Source organism: Pectinophora gossypiella, chromosome 22 (assembly GCF_024362695.1).
Source record: "Pectinophora gossypiella chromosome 22, ilPecGoss1.1, whole genome shotgun sequence".
Classification (NCBI taxonomy): Eukaryota; Metazoa; Arthropoda; class Insecta; order Lepidoptera; family Gelechiidae; genus Pectinophora; species Pectinophora gossypiella.
In genome coordinates, this window is record NC_065425.1 from 1,270,653 (window position 1) to 1,288,913 (window position 18,261).

The 18,261-nt window shown below is 40.2% G+C and overlaps 1 protein-coding gene and 1 long non-coding RNA gene across 2 annotated transcripts in view; one reads left to right on the top strand and one right to left on the bottom strand.

The window, feature by feature from the left end:
* Positions 1–18,261, top strand: part of LOC126377041 (protein TRC8 homolog) — a 22,725-nt gene continuing 4,464 nt past the window's right edge. The window contains exon 1 of the mRNA XM_050024661.1: positions 1–435. Coding sequence (XP_049880618.1) covers positions 189–435 — 247 coding nt within the window. The 5' untranslated portion in view covers positions 1–188. The remainder of the gene's footprint in view (positions 436–18,261) is intronic.
* LOC126377275 (uncharacterized) lies at positions 16,542–17,064 on the bottom strand. The gene is made up of 2 exons (XR_007567809.1): positions 16,781–17,064; positions 16,542–16,701 (listed from the first exon to the last, which is right to left on the bottom strand). It is a non-coding gene; the product is annotated as an uncharacterized LOC126377275 (long non-coding RNA).

Genomic DNA, 18,261 nt, shown 5'->3' on the forward strand with positions numbered 1-18,261 from the left:
AAATTAGTAGTGTCAAATTGTCAAATTTTTATTATCGCAAAAATTTCAGTCATATTTTCGTATTATCATTACGTGATTACAAATCAAATAAAAATATAAAGGGACTTCCGACGGGACCGCCGACCGTTTTCGGCCGTGATTACAAAATTGTTTGTGTTGGTGTGCGCGGAGTTTCGCATAAATGAATAATGTCGTTGAGGTCGAAGGCTTTGGCCCTTGTGGAGGTGTTGCTGCGGGTTCCACCGTTGTTTGTGGTGGATGAGTTCCTGAAGATCAGCCTGGGGTTGCCGGTGTCGAGCGGCGACGAGGTCTCGGTGCTCAGCAACGTGACAGTAGACCACGTCGACGTCGCAGACGCGGATGCCAACTATTACGACTCAAATTTCTACAACGCCTTCTTCTTTACGCTGCTGAAGTTCCTAGTTTGCTGCCTAGGTTAGTACTAATTATTTTTCTACCAACGCATAAAGGTTACATTGCAAAAACAACCTGCAAACTCGCCTAGACTCACTCCTCCACTTTGTTTCCCAATTCTTTCGAAACCTTACTCAGTGTTTGCTCTTTGTAGATAGTGTGTCACAATATTTAGTTTCCAATATCACTTAGAGCTGGAATTTATAACTTGTGTAAAACTGGAAGTGTCAAAGGTTACAAAGTTCAAAATCAAAAGATTTGTTAACGTCAACTGTATAATTTAATTGAAATTAATTCAGGCAGTCATTATTTGTATGAATGACTACTCACTTAAAATGTAAAACTTATGCTAAACAGGAGTTACTGTTCTGTAACTTGTTGTTAAGTTGGGAGGATCGTAATTTGTGGAATTCCACAGTCTATGCCTACCCCAATGGGAAATAGGCGCGATCGTATGTATATAACTTGTTATATATATGGGAAAGTTATTACAACAAAGTAGTATACCTAATTACTTTTAGTTAACAATAACTATTACAACTGACAACAATGTGAGACTTTCCACGCTACATTCCTCAAAAACAATATAGATGGCGTTGTACAGATTTTCCTTTCTTTAACCTTCTAATTTCATAGACAACAGACATATGCATCTTTTATCTTTGTTTTTAGGTATAAATGGCCCTTTTTATTACAGCAATTATTCTGATCAATATAAAGAGAAGCAGTATAGGTAGCCACATAATTCTAATCATAGTGTGATCCAAATATCAAACATTACTTTTTTTATATGTTTCTGCCATTACATTGTATTTTTGAATAATTATGTACCCGAGTAATGAGGAAATAGGTAATTATCATGGTAAAGCTGTACAATCCCATCTGTGTTCTGTTTGGTGAACATAGCCTGCAAAGTACCTCATATATTATAGACTACAAATGTACCTATTATTCCATAATTAAAATAGGGTCAATGTGCTACTTTACTGACCACATCCAGTTCCCAACCATTTGATGTACTAAAAAATGGGAAATACTGACTACCTTAAGACCTAACAAAAAAAAAATAATCAAAACACATGCAAACCATAGAGACCAATGTGCATGCAAATGCCCTTTTTAAAATTAGGTAATAGTTCTAAAAAAATTAAGGCGCCGCAACTTTCACAGTTTATAGTGGTTTTTTTTATATACTTTGGGTTTATTTGCTGTTTGTAGACCTTGCTTATGGTTTATTTTTTTATTTATTTATGTCATTAATTTGTTAGTAAAACTTCCAATGAACTATGCGCTAAGTTGTTAATATCAAAACTTATTATATATACTCAACAATATTCAATTCAAACGCACAAACATACAAAATAAATTATTTAAAAACCAAACACAATAACATTTATTAATTATGCAGGGTCACTTTGTAACATTATGGAGACATTGTGGAACATTGTGTTTAGACATTATGGAGAAAATAAATTATACTTTAAAAGTGTTAATAATATTATTTTATTATTTATACTTTATATTTATTTTCCATAAACTATGAAATTTACTTTAACTAACTATGAAGTCATAAAGTAACTCTTATCATTCATTGTAATAATTATACATTTTAATGGGTATAAAACAGAATATTTACAAACACTAATGCTTACATAATGTATATATTAAATACTAATGAATATGTGCATTACTAAACCACAAATGTTATAACATTATTTTCAATATTTGATTTTTACTAAATAAGTCATAATCTTAATTACAAAATACCTAACAATCAAATTATTAAGACTGTTATCTTCTGATTTCTTGTGACCCTACCTAATCAGTTTGTTTCATTTTTGCCTGGGATGTAAACAAATATGGCCGCCAAGGATGTTTATGACATAACTAAGGATGGGAAAGTTTTCATTTCAAGTGAATGATTCACTCAATTCAAGAGATTTTCAAAATCTGTTTATATTATTACCTGACATGTCCCTCATATTAATTTAACTTGAGCATATTTATTTTATTTGTATTGAATCAGTCCTTAATATTTACGACACCAATCTGAATATAATGAATCATTCGCTCAGTTATGTAATATGAACTATGGCCTAAGATCATTGGAAGCACTACAAATTCGAAAAAAAGCGGCAGATAACCTCACTTATCCAATGTTTTGATAAAATTTATTGACTTGGCGTAATTTAGTGAATATTTCTTAAGTTTTGTAGGTTTATGTGTTAGTAAAATAGTGTTTAAAAAGAGCTATATGTAATGTAGCCTTTGTCTACGGATTTTTTTAAATTGTAAATTCACTTTATTCTATCACATTACACAATGTAGCATCCCATAATTTATGTCTGATACATGTCTAGGAAGTTTACTATTAAACTATTTCTCACTCCAAGTTTATTGCTTCGATTAATATTGAGTTTTATGTTTTCTGGCACAAGAAATTATAAAATCATCATTGTTACTATTTCCAAATGCTTACAGACGGAAAATTCAGTTGTCTAAAATGCTTACCATCGTTTCTGAGTGGTATTTTGTATGTTACTTAAATTAACATTATCAAATCAATAACAAAGGTAACCTCTCGTAAATAAACCTGATTCATCGTCAATAAGACATAAATATGGAGTTGATACCAGATTGATAATTATATTAATTAGATTTATTAATAGCTACTGATTATGAGGAGGTCGGTGGCGCAGCGGTAAACGCGCTCGGTCTACGATTGTTGAAGTTAAGCACCTTTCGCAAAGGCCGGTCACAGGATGGGTGACCACAAAAAAAGTTTTCATCTCGAGCTCCTCCGTGCTTCGGAAGGCACGTTAAGCCGTTGGTCCCGGCTGCATTAGCAGTCGTTAATAACCATCAATCCGCACTGGGCCCGCGTGATGGTTTAAGGCCCGATCTCCCTATCCATCCATAGGGAAGGCCCGTGCCCCAGCAGTGGTGACGTTAATGGGCTGATGATGATGAATAGCTACTGGTGATGTGATGTTATTGAATCATCATCATCAGCCGTACGACGCCCACTGCTGAGCAAAGGCCTCCCCCAAGGATCTCTACGACGATCGGTTATTGAATACTAAGTTTAATTTTAATTCTGCCGGCGCGACACGGATTCGCCGTGAATTATATCGAGGGCTTTCGATCACAGAGTTAGGCGGAACATTCTCCATGTTTGTCTATTAAAGGCCAATTCTTTCACTTCTTTATAAGACACGACGTTCACCTTCTCTTTAATCTGTAATGTAAACTCTTCTTGGTCTTCCCCTTCCTTTTTTTTCCTTGTAGCTTCCCTTCTATGAAGTTTTTAATAAATTCTTCGAGTCTTATTAAGTGTCCAATCATCTTACTTCTTCTGTCCTCAGTAAATCTCAATATTTGCCTCTTTTCCGTTACTCTTACTGGCACTTCCTCAGTAACCTTTTCAGTCCAACTTATGCTTTCCAATCTGAAATTGCAATTGCTATTTATCTTTCTTAGTTGTCTGTATTTTTTTGTAGTGTAAACATAGTGTTGCCTAGAACAGAATCGATCGACCGCATCTCCACTCGTACATCACTATGCTAATGAACGTCACAACACTGGCTTTTGCACTTTGACAGGTCTAACTCGTAGCGCGCATTGAAGCTAATATAGTAACAAATATAAAAAAAATAATCTTAAACTCTCAATCTAAAAAGAAAAAAAAATTTTTTTTTTCTTTTTTGTTGTGTAAGAATCCTATGCGAATAAATGATTTGTTTTTTTTTATTTAACTCACGCGCGTAATCCCTAATGGGGTAGCCAGTTACACAAGTATTTTTAAGACAACCTCCAGCCACTATTGATACGAAATTCTAAGATGTATATTATCAATTCGGTTTTATCTGAAGAGATATTACACCAAAAAAATAAAAAAAAATACGTACATACATAAACTGACGCCTATTTCCCACCGGGGTGAACAGACATTTTGGAATTCCATTTGCTGCGATCCTGACACACTTCTCTTGCGTCCTCCACATTCATCAATCGCTTCATACACGCACGCCGGTTCAGAGTAAATCGTACTAAAACTTTTCTAAGGACATCTCCAATTTGGGCAATGTACGTCCTTCTAGGTCTTCCTCTGCCAAACCTACCATCGACTTTCGCTTTATATACAGCTTTCGTAATCCTATTATCCTTCATCCGCTCTACGTGTCCAAACCAACTTAACATTCCCTTCTCAATCTTAGTCACTATATGTCTATATCTCACACCAAAAATAAAGTACAGGGGGGTTAAAATGGCCACATCGAAGCAATTCATTAAGAGAGCAATATTGCCACTCCTCCGTGCCGTGCACATGCTTAATGCACTCCTTGCATCAGCACCAGAGTGTGATCTGTTTGTGAGTGAGTGGACGTATGTGTGTCGCGAGTGTCTGAGGTTCTGCGAGAAGATGAATGATGTGTGAAAATTAAATATGTTTTTATATTGTTTAAACTTAAGTTTCATATGTTTAATTATACTGTTTATATTTAAAGTTTCACGGCGCATTGGCGCTTCTGCACTGTAAAGTCGTGAAATGTAAATAAATTGCTATTTGACATTTGCGCATATAAAACTGTCAAATAGTAATATTGCTTTCTTAGATGTAGCCATTTTAACCCCCCTGAAATGTATTAAAATCAAACTGCTATTTATCAGTAATTCTCTGGTTGATAAAATCGTTAGGCGCCTTTGCCAAATTTCTCGCGGTATGAAATGCTTTGTGCATTAGACATACTTAGTCATGGACGTTGAATTTATTGTTGACGTCGGTAGACTATCGATAGACGAGCCAAAAGCGACCAAGGACAGCAATATCGATATCACTTTCAAAAAAACAAAACACACACATACACAGTTAACATAACATACATAACATTAACGTCCCCACTGCTGGGGCACGGGCCTTCCCTATGGATGGATAGGGAGATCGGGCCTTAAACCATCACGCGGGCCCAGTGCGGATTGATGGTTATTAACGACTGCTAATGCAGCCGGGACCAACGGCTTAACGTGCCTTCCGAAGCACGGAGGAGCTCGAGATGAAAACTTTTTTTTGTGGTCACCCATCCTATGACCGGCCTTTGCGAAAGTTACTTAACTTCAACAATCGCAGACCGAGCGCGTTTACCGCTGCGCCACCGAGCTCCTCAGTAAACCCATCAATTCTAAAAAAAATCTTATATCCTACTTCTCTACACTACGGCGCCATCCCACTTGCGTCAGACAGAGTACTGCGCGGCGGAAGGCAAGAGGGAAACCACTGCTTTCTCCCTAAAAAAGTAGCATGGAGAATGCTAAACCGACAAGAGTGTGGCTCTTAAATTAGTGATGATTAGACGTTCCCAAAGTGAGAACATTCACAAGAACAGCTCAACTCTGATTAAATCAATTTAAGGGCCAGTTATCGCGGCCTTCATCCATAATTCATAAATAATGACGTCTATGTCGCACTAGAATACACTTTGTTCTATAAATCGATAAGTAATAGATAAAAGTGTACTCAAAAGCGCTTATCGCTATCGACCACTAGGGTCGATTAATTCATTCAATTTTTTTCCCTCTTAGACGCGGCGCCCTGAGCAGAGGTTCGCGCCCAACTGGGCACCCTCAAGCCTGTTTCAGTCTTAAACGTTGTACCGGGTGAGAGCCTTCAGCGCTCCCCATTTGTCCGGCCAAGTAGATAATGCCATCTGCGGCAAATCTACAATAAGTCACGTCAAAAAAGAAAGTTAAAAGTGTAGTGTTTACTCGTTTAATTATGATTTGACTGTGCACTGCGACTGAAGGAAAAACATAGATAATGTTCAGCTTATTTTCCCTTCTTCTTCTTCAGCAAGAGAAGTGTGTCAGGATCGAAGCAAATGGAATTCTATAGTCTCTGCTTACCCCGGTGGGAAATAGGCGTGAGTTTATGTATGTATGTATCTTCCCGGGCATGTCATTAATGTCGACTATATGGAGTATATTCCCAATGAGGGGCTTTCCAGATGTCCTAAGAAAAGTTTCAGTACGATCTACTCTGAACCGGCGTGCGTATATGAAACGTTTAATGAATGTGGAGGAAGCAAGAGAAGAACCGGACCGGTACCGGTTACTACTTACTGATGTAAGTAGTCGTTACATGAGCCATGTCAGGGGCCTTTGGCGGCTCAATAGTAACCCTGACACCAGGGTTGATGAGGTTGGTTACACCTCACAACCCACAGGATAGAAGAAGAAGTATGTCAGGATCGAAACAAATGAAATTCCATAGTCTGTGCTTACCCCGGTGGGAAATAGGCGTGAGTTTATAATGTCCGCTATAGAGTCGCTTCTATAAAAAACCGGACCTGTCAAATATTCATGTTAGATAAGCGGGCCCGGAGGAAAAAGGATAACGCTAGGGAGATGATGAGTAGGTAAGTAATTGCAGTTATAAATACAGTGCGAGTCTTAAAATATCAGATATTGGGTTTAGTGTACGTGTGAAACCGGAGAGGATGCGATAATGTATCACTTCCGAATGCTAGCAAACTGACTCGTGTATAACCTATACCACAGCCCGGACACTTCATACAAAAATCCGGTTCTTACCGCCTGCTGGCTTACTCCGCGCGCGCTCCCTTAATCCTTAACGGATTATGGCTATTTACAATTAAAGTAAACCCAGAGGGTAGGTCCCATTTGTTCCATAGAACATGACGTCATCGGACAAAATGAGACTTTTTAGTTTTATTTGTTCTATAGGACATCTAATACATTTTTATTTCAATATGTTCCATAGAACAAGTTTAGAGACTCTTTAAAAGATAAGACTCTTTAATGATAATCAAACTGGTCACTCGAAAGTAATGAAATTACAATGAAATTGTCTCCGTGACATTGAAGGGAATTAATTAACTTGATTAGGAACATGGAACAATTTTGGAAAAGACAGTCCCCATTTTGTTCTATGACGTCACTAATAAAAAAGTCGGGGAAAATGCTTGTATATAGTTCCATAGAACATAAGGGAAAAAGTCTCATTTTGTCCGATGATGTAATGTTCTATGGAACAAATGGGACCTACCCAAACCAGAGGGGGTGACATCCACGTGACACAAATTAGCGCGGGGCGGATACTTACCGTTCTATATATAGTATTATTCTTTAGTCTATGGCCAGCGTACGCCTTTCTTTAGCTTTAACCAACACGTCTAGGACCCTGTGCCGAGGTTTTTCTTGCAGCTTCTTTGCCCCGGCTATACAGGTTGAGAAGCTGCAGCAGTTTTAGGCGGATGAGACGTTCGTTACGTAAAAATTGACGATTTAAAGTGTAACTATGTTACCTACTGGATAAAGATATTTTTTTGAATTTGAATTAAAAAAAATATTTCATAATCACATTAGAAATAAACAAACATTCGTACTAGACATTGACGTCAACAATACCGTTAATCGTAACACATCACAACCAGTTTAATGAGGATGCGAACTCGGCAAACTGGTCTCTTGCTCTGCAAAAAAATTGTGCCAGTTACCTTTTCTCATAGTTCATAAACATAAACGGCCTCCGTGGTCCAGTGGTTGAGCGTTGTGCTCACGATCTGGAGGTCCCGGGTTCGAGTCCAAATCACAAAAATCACTTTGCGATCCCTAGTTTGGTTAGGTTAGGTTAGGTTAGGTTAGGTTACATTACAGGCTGATCACCTGATTGTCCAAAAATTAAGATGATCCGTGCTTCGGAAGGCACGCTAAGCCGTTGGTCCCGGTTATTACTTACTGATGTAAGTACGTAGTCGTTACATCAGTCATGTCAGGGGCCTATAGCGGCTCAGTAATAACCCTGACATCAGGGTTGATGGGGTTGGTAATTCACCTCACAATCCACACGATAGAAGAAGATAAACCCTTGAACCCTTTTGGGGTGAGCAGAGCCAGGAGTAATCAAGACATTTGGGTCGTGTACTAGGTTCAAAATAAAATTATGAAATTCTGATTACTAAATAAAGACAGAAATTAAATTAACGAAAAACATTTTCTTTTTTCTATTAAACTTATTTTATGAATTTTAATCAAGACAAACGTAAGACAGACAAACGGATAAGTCCGACATTCGGCTTGTCAGCCAGCCGAGGAAAAAGGCTCTAGACGTTTTAAAAAATTGGTGTATTATAATTGCATAATATACATAAAAGGTCACTGATTGGCTGACTCACTCATCACGAAATGTCATAAACTACAAGTGTTCTAATTTAATCTAGCCTACAAGATCCCACTGCTGGGCAAACGCCTCCCCTTCCTCTTTCCATTTTTCGCGGTCCTGTGCGTACTCCGGAGTCCCTCCGGCAAGCGACCAAGTCGTCACGCCATCTCTTTCGGGAGAATTGATCGTTTCATGATGTGTTCGACCATTTCATGAAATGGTCATATTTCATGAAATAGACAACTTAAGTTGACCATATCGTTGAAACGTCAACGTTTAATGATATTTCAATCAACGTTTTACCATATCGTTAATGTAGGCGGTGTCCATGCTATGAGGTATAATAAAAATGCGAATAGTCGATTAAATTCTTAGGTTTAAAATGATGTACCTATTCGATATGGAAATTTGTACAAGTACATTGATTCATCGATTATAATATCAATCAAGTTTTAAATATAATCGACACCAGCGGATAATGTTACTAATTTTACGATATGATTGCCAACGTTTGGCTATATCTATATCATTTAGTTGCGCATATCGTTAAACGTTTTGTGTTCAATGATCTGGCCAAACTACATTATGATGGGGCCAACGAATGATATTCTCTATTTCATGAAATGGATCAATTCTACGATCTGGCCACGACATATATCATCATCATCAATTTAAGAGCCACGCTCTTGTCGGTGCAGCATTCTCCATGCTACTTCTTTAGGGAAAAATAGGACAGTGGTTTCCCTCTTGCCTTCCGCCCCGCAGTACTCTGTCTGACGCAAGTGGGATGGCGCCCAGAGTAGTCTATTACAAAGCCATACTAGGACTCCTGTCCTCCGCCTCTGAATAGTACTGACAGTTACTGCTGCCCTCTGTCAGGTTCCAGTTTACAGTCCCTGTAACTTGCCCCTTCCGTCCTGCATTGCCGTACCGATGGCTCCCATCTTCGCCTCTGCAACCGTTGAGGTCTTCACCCGTATCCCTGGGCACGGGTTCTACGTTGTACCCCGTAGGTCTGGGTCCCTATTCGAACTCAGCCACCATCTCACTCCGGCCTACTGACACATATATATTTACATACGACATATATATTTACATACGACATATACATTTATATACGACATATATTAGCGAGCGAAATGAAAGATGACCAACTCAGTATTAATGTATAATAAAGAGTAAAAGATCACAAAATTATAATAATGTAAAAAACCTAACTTACACCCCCGTTGCTAAGCGCCATACAATCAACAATACCTAGGCAACGGGGGTTGCCAGATCTGACGCCAACATCTCTCCCCCCTGGTAAGAACCGAAGGTCTTACCAAGCTATGGCGTCAAAACTAGCTTAGCCAGTTTGCGCGCAGGTCGCCTAAGGACCCCTGCGCTGGTCCTTACTTCCGCTACTCGCACGACGCCGTCTTTGCCAGGGAACACCCGCACAACCCTGCCGCGAGGCCAAACCCCGCGGGGCAAATTTCTATCACAAATCATCACCAAATCCCCGACGTGTAAATTAGTAAAGGCGTTAGATGGACCTCGCGGCAAAAGATTAGGCAGGTATTCCTTTACCCAGCGCGCCCAAAACTCATCAGCGAGACGAATGGCCTTCTTTCTCGCTTGCCTGCTGAACAGATCGTCATTCGAAGACTCCGGAGTTTACAGAGAGGCAAACGACCTCAACAGGAATTGGTTCGAAGTCAGGGCTGGCTCATCCTCTTTGGCGACCGGTACGTGGCTAGAGTTTTCAATCTCGGCCAGAAGAGTTTCTAAGATCTCCTCTCTGGGAGCTTTTTCACGAAGAACAACCGAAAGGCCTGTTTTGACGCTTCTCACCAACCGCTCCCAGGCCCTTCCCATCGACGGAGCTGACGGAGGAATAAACTGCCACTCGATGATGTGAGACGCAGCAAAATTCATAACTTGAGAGAGGTCAATTGCAGTGGGTCACAGGTGAAGGTTGGCATACTTCTGTCGTAACCTGTTAACCACAGTCTCGTCGTTGCCACGCAAAGCTTTAATGTGATAGTCAGAAATTATAAGCCGTACCGTTGGGTGTCGACCATCTAAAATTATCGGATTGGTAACTTCTGATGAGTCTTCAGTGACTGCACTAATTCTGCCATAAGCTCTGAGAAACCCAACATCATCCAGCCGGGGGCCAATCTTGTGTAAGCAGCTTTTCTTAGAAACAATCTTTCCCGATTTAATGCAAGCAAGCTCTTCCATGAAAGCGTCTCGCTGAGTCTGTTTGAGCAGAAACTCTTCCGCGTCTCTGACGTCTCGTGCGAGCAGCGGGCGTGTACCTCTGCATAAAGAATTCCCCGAGCGCGCCTCCTTGTCCTTAGCCGCGTGAATTAAAAAAACGCGTGCGGTTACACGAAGTAAGTAGTCGTTGACAACTAGAAAAGGGTTCTGCGGACAAAATAACATAATAAACATCGGGGCTTTTTTCGCGAGGTCGCAGTTCATAGATCACCTCAGAAGAGGAAAGTTGGGATAGAGCTAATTGCGAATCGTTTGGGCAATCCTTACACCGAGGAAAGCTGTCTGAAGCTTGAAGGAAGAATGCTAACCGACCTTAGAGTGGCGACTCTAGATTTACTCGCAATGAGAGCGAGATGAACGGTACCATCTTTAAACAGAAAACGCCAGTAAGCGACGCATGTGTAAGCTACTTCGCTAGCGTCCGTAAAGACGTGAAGTTCTTGTGAGATGAAAGTTGATATAGACTTATACGCACGAGGTATATTAAATGCATTAACTGACTTAATGTCACGATACCACTCTTCCCACTGAATACGTTCGGTAGGTGGAAGAGGAACATCCCATGAGCTCACCATCCGCCACGTTCTTTGAAATAAAATCTTTCCTTTTGTGACTTTAGGTTGCAGAAGTCCTAAAGGATCATAAATCCGCATAAGATCTCTAAAAACTTGACGTTTAGTGAACTTAGAAGGTAAAGGAATATCGACATCAACTTTAAAACTAAAGGTGTCCTCTTTGGGGTTCCAATGCATACCCAGGACGCGTACATCAGGCTTAGAAATGCCTAAATTGAGGTCGACATTACTAGTGCCCTCTTTCCAAAAATGATACGGACTGTGTTTAAGACACTCAGTATCATTGGACACCCAGGATCGCATCTCGAAGCCACACTGAGCATGAACATGAAGGTTGTCAGCTGCGAGACGTGCAGCGTCTTCTGGACTAGCTCTTTGATCTTGCCTACTAACTTTTTCATCGAGTTTAATACCAATAGAGTCCAGCCGATAATACTCTTTAATAAGACTCTCCAGTTCAATGTCTGAAGAGCTGGCAGTACTAAGATGATTAATAGAATTTCCATAGAAAGAACTTCGAGGAAGGTTACCAAATAAAACCCAGCCAAGGGCGGTGCGAATAGCTGCCGGCTGCGGCGCGGTGCCTACTCTATTCTCCCTAGATAGCAATAGATGCCAATCGGAAGTACCTATTAATACTTTAGGCGTAGCCATGTCAAACACTAACTCGGCAGCGATATCTAAAAGGTGCGGGAAGCGAGTATCCTTCACCATGACCTCTTGAGGTCTAAGTTTTAAATGAGGAATAGCGCGAGCTTTGCGGACGGTGTAACTTTCATTACAATATCTACCGCGTATTTCGAAATCTACAAACCTAACAGGGATATTATCGCTCGTTCCTGTTATGGTTTCAATACACATATTTTCTTCAGTTCCAGAAACACCTAGCTTATTAGCTAACTCCGCATCGAGAAGGGTAACTGTGGACCCGTCGTCCAAAAGAGCAAATGTCTCTACCTCGCCCTTAGGGCCGGAAAGTATCACAGGCAATACTTTCAAAAGCACAGAAAAATCATTGCCGGACGCGCATGAATACGAAGTACTGGTGATATTATTTTCTGAGTGTGATAGAACCTCATTAGTATGCATAAAACCTTGTTTACTATTTCCCGGTTTGATTTCTTTTTTAGTACTGTCACTAATGACATGAGTTGTCGTTGGTATGGGAATGACAGAAGACGTGACATTGTTGACAATGGGATGAAATGGAAATTGCGAATTATCGGAATGAATGATTTTATTATGTAACTGTTTACAACCATTGATGCCACATGGCTTCGCCTTGCAAAACTTATAGTTGTGCTTGCCTTTACGTAAACATTTAACACAAAGTTTGTTCTCGCGGACCCAAGCTATGCGATCACAAATGTTCAAAGCCACAAACTTCGGGCAACATTTAATATTGTGACCACTAGCTGAGCAAAACAGGCATGGCGAAGACATGTTAACATTCGTCAACGGTTGTTCTAAACATGATGAGACGACATGATGAGCTGATGCGGTGTGAAATGGACGAGGGATACGCTGCGAAAATCCAGGCGATTGCGGCCCCGGCGACCTGGGTTTGTCGCCGTGAGGGGGCACGTTAAACACTTCGCAAACGCCGAAGTTGGCTTGCTTATCCGCCTCCACTTCGAGGAAGCGCGCGAAGACGTCAATCTGCGGCTGGCCTGAGACGCAGTGCTCTGCAGCGTAGTCACACCACTTGTTTTGCAGCAACGGATTCAATTTTGACACTAAAATGTGAATAAGTTCTGGTGAATGTATGTAAGGTGATTCGCCTAATAAATTGACTATACTAACACAGCTTTTTACTCTGCTAGCAAAAATAGCCAACGAGTGGGAATTCCCAACTTTAGGCAAGCTTCTTATTGAAGCTAGTTCGTTAAGAACAATCTGCTTGGGGCGTGCAAATCGTGACTCTAAACGAGCGCATGATAGGCTCGGGGTCAGTAGAACATAGCAATAGAGAAAGAACTGCTTCTTTAGCCTCTTCACTCAAAGCGTTACGTAGCCTGGCTATGTTCTCATTTGCACTGAAACTAGCCTTAGTATCGTCGAATGTACGCTTAAATAATAGCCATTCAGACATATTTCCACTAAAGGAAGATAGCTGAACCTTACACTCAGACCTTTCACTAGGCTTAGCTAAAGAAACAATGGCATTAGTAAGTTTCTCAATGTCACTTACCGGGGATGTGGTATTATTACCGTAACGTTGGGGCTGAAGGTGCAGATCATCCTTGTGTAGCTGGCATGGTAAGAAAACTGGTGCGTCAACAGCAACAGTCTCCGGTGAACCCTGCGTGGCTTCGCGCACGTGCTCCATGGCTGGGGCAGCGTGCACTATAGGTGTACCCACGCTCTGTCCACACGGAAAACTCCCCAAGGAAGCCGCCGTACCAACTGCAATCGATGCTGCTCCTGCAAAGTCACTACTCGCAACCCAGTCAGCAGTGTGACTGCTCCTGGCGCTCATCGCCTCCTCCGCCTCAAGCGCCGCGACTGTCGCCTCATAGGAGGCTTCCACGGCCTCGCGCTCGGCTGCAGCGACTGCGGCTGCGGCGGCTGCTTCTTTCTTAGCGATGTCCGCGAGCCGTTGCTTGCGAACTGCTTCAGCAGCTTTGACGCGAGCGACCGTTGAGACGCTCGACGCGGACGAGTTCGAGTGTGTTTTACTCGCTTTGCTACCCCCCAACACTTTACTGGTTTGCGATCTCGTCATCATTTTCGTAAGAAATTTACGATATGAAAAAATTTAGAATTTAGAAAAGAAACTGGTTTATAATTAAATTGACTCGAAGGACCACGATATTAGCGAGCGAAATGAAAGATGACCAACTCAGTATTAATGTATAATAAAGAGTAAAAGATCACAAAATTATAATAATGTAAAAAACCTAACTTACACCCCCGTTGCTAAGCGCCATACAATCAACAATACCTAGGCAACGGGGGTTGCCAGATCTGACGCCAACAACATATATATTGATAAGATATAGGTGTACCAGAATCTGATGGCAAATGGGGAAATAAAATTTCTATAGTAAGCAACACTCGGGTAATTGGATGAAAACGTCTTGATACTTTTTATTTTTTACCTATTGACGGACAATATGGACATTATACACTTCTCATCAAAAAAATCGAAACACCTTGCAAGTTTACGTTTTGTCAGGATTATCAGAAAAATGTGTACATTTAGGAATAAATGTTAAATGTCGTTTAATAGTGAGTAATATGAGCTTATCAAATCTTAATGTTAATGTTCTAAATTTAAATGAATTTTTCATAGGTTTCGTATTTTGTTAAATGAATCATTTTTATTCCGTATGGAGTATAAAGGAAATGGATAAAACAACACACGTAAATGAAAAAAAAAGCTAAAAAACGTTTATTTAATAACTTGTATTCCCTCCCCGAGCTCTAATTACTGCTTCCATACGGTTCTTCATCGATCGGATGAGAGTCACGATCACATGCTGTGGTATATTGTCCCATTCCTCTTGGATTGCATCTTGCAGCTGGCTAAGTGTTTCTGGGGCAGGATCTCTTGCTCGAATTCGTCTCTTTAATTCATCCCACAGATGTTCAATGGGATTCATGTCCGGGCTTCTTGCTGGCCATTCCATAATAGAGATATCGACTTCGTTAAGATAATCTCGTACGACGCCCGCGGTGTGAGCCTTAGCATTGTCGTGCATGAATATGAAGCCGTTGCCAATAAAATGTGCATAGGGCATCACATGAGGCTCGAGACACTCTTCGACGTACCGATGACAGTTTAGTGCAGGCAGACGTGGCCCAGACACGAAAGCAAGCTCTGTCTTACCGTCGGCGCTGATTCCTCCCCAAACCGTCCACGAACCGCCACCATAGCTGGCCTTTTCTTCAATGCAGCATTGTGCATAGCGTTCTCCGTCTCTTCTGTAGACCTTGTTCCTTCCGTCGTTACCATACAGCATAATTTTACACTCATTAGAAAAGAGAACTTTGCTCCACTGTAGGTATGACCAATTTAGGTGCTCACGTGCAAAGTTAAGGCGCGCTCTTCGATGGTCTGCAGTTAATTTCGGCCCATTTGCTGGCTTATGCGGTACCAGTCCACGATCCTTCAACCTTCTTCTAATTGTAGAGTCACTTACAGCCACCCTTCGTACAACACGAAGCCGCTGCTGCAGTTGAAAAGCGTTAAGGCGTCGATTTCTTAAAGAAGTTGTTACAATAAATCGATCATCTCGCTCAGAAGTGACCCGATTCCTGCCAGATCCTGAACGGCGCGTGAACAAACCAGTCTCCCGATAACGTTTATAGACTCTATGAACAGATGACAGGCTTAGATGCAGTCTTGCAGCCACAACACGCTGACTAAGGCCAGAATCCAGCAATGCCACAACTTGGGCGGCTTCTGTGGGCGAAGTATCCATACGTTTTAGAAAAAAAACCTTTTTTCAGACGTCCCAAAGTCACAGTATTGAAATAAAAAACAAAAAGTTTAAGGATAGGCGCCAATTTTTAGTTTTTAAACGCTAAATGTACTCCAACCCTAAACACACATTTGTCTCAAAACAGTGATTCATTTCGTTTATAAGATAAACAAATGAAATTCTAATTTTGAATTTAGAATTTTCGCTTATTACCTTAATGGCCAAACTGCCAGCTATACATTTATGTATTTTTTTTCATCGTATGAATTCTTTTTTGTGTTAAATTCGGACAGAAACAATGAAAACGGAAGTGTTTCGATTTTTTTGATGAGAAGTGTATAAAGTACTTATTGTATGCAATACAGTATTGCTTTCGTTCTATTTTTTGCCCTGTCGTGTCCAGTATTGTCCGCCCGGTCGTCTTGTGAACGCTAACGCCTGAATGTGAGTTTGTCTGTTTATCCACTCATCACGTCAAAACTAAGCAACGGATCGACTTGAGATTTTGTATGGAGATAAATGGAATGGAACATACGCTATTTTTTATCCCGGGAAAATAATTGCGGGATTTCTGAAAAACCTCTAGATTCCAACAGTTGCTTGAAGCGATAGATGTCGCTAGCGAAGCTGCGGGCAAAATCTAGCTAGTGTAGGTAGGTATATATAAAAAAAACAAAATATTTATGAAAAGATCACTTATATTATGCTATTTCCAAATCAAAACTCTCCTGGTTATTTGTTTTCTTTCCACCTCTCTTCTTTTTACCGGGTGCACTAAATACACTTCCATTCGGTCTACCTTCAGCAATTATTCGTCGTATGGTAGTGCTAGGAACTCCTATAAACAGGTCACAGGTTAGTAACTAATAATATAGGAAAAATATATTCAAGTATTAAGACTAGTTAGTCCTACTTACCGGTCAACTTTGGACGCGATTTAAAATCGAAGATTGCGGTTGATCTCCAACTGCTTCTTCACTAATTTTACAATAAACAATGTAAACAATCTTTCTTGCTTGTGATCGAAGTGGTTTTTTTCGATATTCTTATGAAATTCAGAATAGTTTCAAGGAATCTTTGGAAAATCTCAGTATTGTTGACAAAACATGTACTTCGACATGACAGGAGACAGTTTAATATTACCATAGGAAAATCAATATTTTTTTTACTTTTTTTATGCCATCAGATGCTGGTAGACCTATAATAAGCCGTCACGTTACCCTCACCTCTTAAAGTATTTTTAAACTACGGATGTTAATAAAGGCCAAGTTAGGGTTATTTTTGCATAATAATATAATGGTCGATTACGTTTTCAATACTTTTATGGGCAGTAAGGTCGCAGACTGGTTTTCTGATATTCTCGTTTTTTTAATTCCGTATTTATTTAATTTTTGAGTATCTTTAAAGGTTTCTCGTTATGATTTTGATCAAGAAACTGACATTTTAATACGGAAGTATGATATTTAGGTACCCAAGCATACATAACATAACATAATAAACTGCCTATATACGTCCCACTGCTGGGCACAGGCCTCCCCTCAATCAACCGGAGGGGGTATGGAGCATACTCCACCACGCTGCTCCACCGCGGGTTGGTAAACCCAAGCATACTGGTGAATTATTGTACCAAAATATACAGGGTATTTGTTAGTGACATCGTAACGATTATTAAGGGTGAGCCATCGCAAAAGTAAAGAATTGAAAATAATTTAAAAAAAAAAAAACAAAAAATAATAATTTTTCGATAGAAAATTCCACTTGATATCAACTCAGAATCATGGTCTAAATCGTCCCTCAAAAGTTTTCATTACGATGTCACTAACACCAAACAAACAAACAAAACAAATATAAAATAGGCATGTCTGTTATCCATGAAATTAGAAGGTTAAACGAAGGAAAATCTGTACAGCGCCATCTATATTGTTTTGGGGAACGTAGCCTGAAAATTCCCTCATCGTCCATCATGTAATTTGGCCTAACGTCTACGAATGTAAATTTGTGCTCATCGAAGCACGGAGGTACTTGAAACAATTTGCCTCAAGAAGGTCATCCATCCACAGACTCGTGCCAAATACTTTTTTTTAAATTTTGCTCCAAATAACCAAGGTTTGTCTAGCCACTTTAACTTAACTAATAGGTCAGTCGTAACTTTAACCAGAACCGATGACGTCATCCCGTTATGCTTTATGAACATTCGAGAGAAAACCAGTTAGGTACGGTCACGAGCATTAATATGTATACACTTTGGTACCATGTCACATTATTTTTACAAACCTCATCAACTCTGGTGTCATGGTTACTATTAAGCCTCCAAAGGTCCCTGGCATGGCTCATGTAACAACTATACTCTTACATCAGCAAATAATCAGTATCACGGACCTTCTGAAGCGCGGATCGG